The sequence below is a fragment of the Microtus ochrogaster genome, chromosome 6 (genome assembly GCF_000317375.1).
Source record: "Microtus ochrogaster isolate Prairie Vole_2 chromosome 6, MicOch1.0, whole genome shotgun sequence".
Taxonomy (NCBI): Eukaryota; Metazoa; Chordata; class Mammalia; order Rodentia; family Cricetidae; genus Microtus; species Microtus ochrogaster.
The window spans coordinates 76,863,299-76,868,944 of record NC_022013.1 but is presented as its reverse complement, the minus strand read 5'-3'; the positions used below and the strand labels follow the sequence as shown (position 1 = coordinate 76,868,944).

Sequence of the window (5,646 nt, the reverse complement as noted above, 5' to 3'; positions counted from 1 at the left end):
GCAGACACACTGATGCCAGATTGTTGAAAAGCAAAAACAGGAAAAATGTAAAGCCAGCAAGAGGAAGGCCCATCTGATGCTTTGCTTCTTGTTGAAAACAACGGAAACCAGAGATACTAGGATAGCATTCATAGTATTGAAGGGAAGAATCAGTCAGCCTATAATTCAGAAAAGTTACTTTTCATAAATGGTAAAATAAAGACACCCCCAGATAAAGAATGACTGAGTAGCTCCCAGCCATGGATGCACATGTGCAAGAGCTAGGGACTCGTTCGGGGTGGAGGGCATGGTGGCAGGTTGGGTGCTTAGGTCTGAGCACGCTGTGAACAGTGCAGTGGTTGAGAGAAGTTCATAAAAAGTCTCTAAGTATATTTTTCCATTTAGATCTCCAACCTATTTTTAAAAATACACATGTAGTGATAATTATGAGATGGTGGTATTGGGTTTATGACATGTATAGATACGATTTAAATGTAGCTCTTGGTGTAAGTCCATTTTTCAATCCCAAATTCAAACAACAGATCGTGTGTGTGTGTGTGTGTGTGTGTGTGTGTGTGTGTGCGCGCGCACGCGCGTGCGCATGCGTGTGCGTGTAGGCTGTCAGGGCTTGGCATCTCATACCTGTAATCCCAACATGTGGAAGACTGAGACAGGAGAAATACCATTAGTTCAGGGCTAGTTTGGGCTACATACTGAGGCATTCTAGGCCAATCTGAGTCATAGTATGAGACCCTGCTTCAGAAAAAAAGAAAAGCTAGAAAGGATTGTGTGTTGTGTGTGCGTGTTTTTCCCGTCACCTCTCTCTACACAGTGCAGAAGCTATTTGTACATTGTCACTTTGTGTTGTGTGTTAAAGTCATCTGAGATGATTTGGAGTGTGGGAGACATGCTTATATGTTGTCTGAGTTTCTGCCCTCCCACCAGGTCCCACAGCCATTTAGCCCCAAAGAAATCACACAGAAGTCTACATTAATCATAAACTGATTGGCCCATTAGCTCAGGCTTCTTATTAACTCTTACAACTTATATTAGCCCATTATTCTAGTATATGTTAGCCACATGGCTCAGTACCTTTTTCAGTAGGGTAGGTCATATCTTCCTTCTTCTGTGTCTGGGCAGGACTGGGGAGGAATGGGCTTCCTCCTTCCCAGAATTCTGTTCTCACTGACCCGCCTCTACTTCCTGTCTGGTTGTCCCCCCCCCCATACTTCCTGCCTGGCTACTGGCCAATTAGCGTTTATTCAAAACATAATTGACAGAATATAGACAATTGTCCTGCACCACTTATAGACTTGTTCTAGCACTGTCGCGGACTTGAGAACCATGTATCTTGGTATTCATGCAGACTCTGGAACCAGGACCCCATGGACACCAAATGGTGACTGTACCTAGCAATAGTAGGTGGGCAGGATTGGGCCATGGAGGGAGAAAATTCTGCCTGTTACTGAGTTAGTGCTATTCTGAAGTAGATTATAATAAATTAAGTTGTGTGATCTCTACAGCACCTGCTAAAGGAACCCTGGGAACTTCTAAGTGAGTGTCTGTACACACTGTACAAGTCATTGAAGTACCTGGAAAAGTAGACAGGACAACTTTGAGTTCAAATACAAATGGGCTAAAGAGAAAGGTGAAGGACAGGCAAACTGCACAGTCACCCTGAGAGCTGGAGGGTACGAAAGGTTAGCAAACGGACATTAGAGCAGGGGCCGCGCACGACAGACAGCATCTCGGGAGAAGAGGTCAGCACAGGAAGTGCACCTGGTAATAGCCCAAAGTACACAAAAAGGCTGAATTGAAGGGAAAAATAGTTCAGCAAAACAAATGGAGTCCTCCATATTTGATCTAGGTAGTTCTGGACACCAGCAGGCTGCAGGGGATGCATGGACATCCTCTGTACATGTACATGTACAGGATACAGATGGAGGCTCTGCAGTGATGGCAAAGGGAACACGCTTACCACGTGCAGTGTCTGCAGAGTGCACACGCTCAGTTTCTGCAGAGTGCACACGCTTAGTGTCTGCAGAGTGCACATGCTCACCATGCCCATTGAAAGCAGCCTCGGGTGACTGTGTGCTTTGCACCCATACCTCCACCGTTAGAAAGGCTGAAATCTAACAGCATACTCTGACGACAGCAGAGGAATTATCAATCAATAACAGACAACAGGCAGGCCAGAGTTTCAAGGTCATCCTTGGCTTTACAGCAAGTTATAGGCCAGCCTGGACTTCAGGAGATCCTGCTTCCAAAACAAAAAACAAAAAACAGCTCAAAACAAAAAGCACTCCGAACCCCAAAAGAGTCAGCTAAATCTACAGATACTTGGGGATTAAACCCCATACTTACTTCTGAGTAACTTGCATGTCAAAGAAGTCCTAAGAAGAATCACAACACAGTATTGTTGTATATGGAAGTAGAAACCCATCCCAGGGCTTGTGGAGGACCAGTACCGTTATTACACCTGCATTTACACAAGGAGGAGCCCTGACATTGGAGTCTAGGCTTGCACCTCAGACACCGAAAAGAACTGGGCATGGGCGCTCATGCTTATGATCCCAACAATTGGCAAGCTAAGGCAGGAGGATTGCCATGAGTTCAAGGCCAGTCAGGGCTCTAGAATGGGTCCCTACTTAAAAAAAAATGAATGAATACAGAACTATACAAATAAAGTAAGCACAAATAAACAGAAGCAACAGAAACCAGTGAGAGAGGAAAAAGGGGAATCACAGCTTGAAAAGGTGAGTGGGGTCGGGAGACTGTCCAGCTGCAGCATACAGAGGCAGAGATGCCTGGCGTTTGGAGCACTCTTAAAGAACGCTGCTGTGAACTAGCTCGCCCTGTACTGCAGTCATCAGGACAACCGTGTGCTTTGTACACATGCATGGGACTCAGTGCTCAGCTGAGCCCCACCCTTACTGCGTCCCGCATAGAGACTAACTCACAGTAACTCACAGGACTCTGTGGACGAGCTAGAACTGTCAAACCTGTAGAGGAAACACGAGAAACCGCACATGGCCTTGGGCTACGGCAGAGCTCTTAGAACACCAAAGCATGAGCCATAAAAGAAACACTGATAAAGTCGACTTCATTAACATTAAAAATGTGAGCACTTCAGAGATGTGTGGAGAAAGTGGAAAGCCACGGGCTGGGGGAGATGTTTGCAAACCGCTGTCTGTGCTTGTGTTCAGGATGAATACTGGACTCTTGTCACCCAAGCAAGACAGACAGCTTGGTGTGGAAGTGGGTGGAAGGTGAGCTGTTTCAGCCGAGAGGCTATCTGGATGGTTATCAGGGCATACATACAGCCATGGTCAATGTCATTAGTCTCAGGGAGTACAGTTAAAGCCACCACGAGAGGCACGGGCCCTCTAGAGCTGCTTTCACTTAAGGCCAGAGGGTACGGAGGCAGAAAACCCAGGGTTCTCGCTCCTTGCTGATGGGACTGTAGACAGGTATGGCCACATTGGGACAGTTTGGCAGTTTCTTAAGAAGTTATATACAAGCCTGCTGTGTGACTGAGCAGTTCTGAGCCGAGGAATAAACTCAGCTGGAAGCACTTGACCTCCTGAGGAACACACAGGACTCTTAACAGCAGTGTCGTTCAGTACAGCCGGAACTGGGACCTTGGAGCCCACTAGCCAACGAGTAGATTAACAGTGGTAGAGGCATGGTGGACTATCAATCAGGAGGAAAGCCAGTGCTTACCCGCGGATGGTTCAATCCCACAGGCGCTGTGCTGGGGAAGGAGAGCGCAAAGGCTCACTTAGTACTGCACCCCATAGCTGCCTGGGAAGGGCAGGCTCAGAGCAGTGGCTGCTGTGGGCTGAGGTTGTGGGGAACAGATGTCACGGAGTACCCCTTTTCAGGGGGGTGTGGAGCTGGACTGGACCATGCCCAAGTCTGTTGACCTGGACTTGCAGTAGATGTCTATTTGGTGTGTAAATTGTCCCTTAGCGAAGCTGTTGACACAGAATGTGAGGATGCAGACATGTCTCAGGCACACGCTCCCAGCATGCCCAGGGCCTTCATTGCTTCTTGTTTTTACTCTTAAAAATCTGACTGCCTATGACATTATTTTCTTATTTTATACATAATTCCTAATTCTGAATAAGTCATAACCTATTTCATTCACTGGATCAAATTACTTCATCAAATGTACCAGCCAGTTCAGAGGAAGTGGTTTGGGGACATAGCTTTGCTTGTTCAGATTTGAGCGTATGTCCTGATGGTGTAGCGTTAAGGAACTGGAAGACAGTGGGACTCCCAGACTCCTGAGTCCTGGAGAAAGCAGCTACATCTCTTGATCCTGTTACCCTCTTTGAGGATAAGGGAAAGCTGTTGACCAGCTTGTTACTCAGGTGGGATGCTCCGCCAGACCACAGCCAGATAGCCGGTCCTGAAGTCCTTCCCTTCACAGCCCCCTTTTCTCTCATTGCTTCTGTGTTCCTGTCACTCACAGAGGCTTCTGTTTCAGCTCTTGCAGTTCAACCCTCTGGAGCGTCTGGGTGCTGGAGTGGCCGGTGTTGAAGACATCAAATCTCACCCATTCTTCACTCCAGTGGACTGGGCAGAACTGACAAGATGAATGTCACCTGGAGTGCTCATCACAGGACAGACCCCTCATGATAGGACTTCAGGAGTGGCCAGTCTTCCTTCAGCTGCTGTGCCAGAGCCTTGGGACAAGGCCTTAGAGGACGCGGTGGGGCAGTGGGCTGACAGACTCCCTTACCCCTGTTTGACACAAGACCAGTGAATCTTGCCAGCAGCGGCTCTGCTCTCACCTTCCCCCAGATGTGACGTAATGTGACTTCAGGGTTTCAGGTGTGTGGCAGACACCTGTGCAAAACACCTCTGCTGGGAAACTGTAAGTGTAGAAGGGGTATTTACGTGACTGGGGGGCCTTGTGGTGACAGCTGATGGTGCTTCTGCTGAACAAGACTGGTTTACACGACTGAGTCAGGATTTGCTGAGTAACACACTAATCTGCTCTGTGAACAGTGTCACCAGGGTGCTGACAAAGTGAGGAGGAATGCCCAGGGCTGACAGGGCCAGGGGAACTGAGGAAAAACACTCTTGCCAGCTTTGAACCTGTTGGTTGATGCTGCTAACTCTGAGGGCTCCTGGGAACATGCCTGACCTCCTGTCCTTCTCCCCCCGGCTCCATGTCCTGCATCCTCTGCTCACTCTCTTGGACTCTGTTTTCCCACTTCGGTTAACACAAAAGGGAAGGGGTGTTCATCCCCCAAGCTGCCAGTGTAACAAGAAATCATGATGTCCAATAAATGTGGTTAAAACTCGGATGGCTTCTTTATTAATAGCTTAAGATTTAAAGGTTCATTTTGAAGAGTCCTTCTTTTCTATTCCGCTCTTGTGGAAGGTGGACAGTTGCTGCTGCTGTGGCCGAGGGTGTTTGTTTTCCTTTGGGCTGGCGTACCTGGACTCATAGTCTGTTGTGTATACACATCCTGTTTCACAGCCCAGTGAGGTGATGCTGAGCTGAGCTCCTGACGCTCACCTGTCTCATGTCTAGTGATGCCACGTCATCTTGCTAAGGTAGCGCCGCTGCCACCATGCTGTTTGCCAAAACTTAGAGATGCCTTAAGTGTTAGTGTCTGTCAAACTTCTTGTGGGACAAGGCACTGCTTCCAA

General features: G+C 47.9%; 1 protein-coding gene across 4 annotated transcripts in view; it reads left to right on the top strand.

Moving 5' to 3' along the window:
- Positions 1 to 5,293, top strand: part of Rps6kc1 (ribosomal protein S6 kinase C1) — a 142,989-nt gene extending 137,696 nt beyond the window's left edge. For all 4 annotated transcript variants that reach the window (XM_026779674.1, XM_026779673.1, XM_026779672.1 and 1 more), the window contains one exon: positions 4,472 to 5,293. In XM_026779674.1, the coding sequence (XP_026635475.1) occupies positions 4,472 to 4,582 (111 nt within the window). In that variant the 3' untranslated portion in view covers positions 4,583 to 5,293. The remainder of the gene's footprint in view (positions 1 to 4,471) is intronic.
- Positions 5,294 to 5,646: the final 353 nt, after the last annotated feature.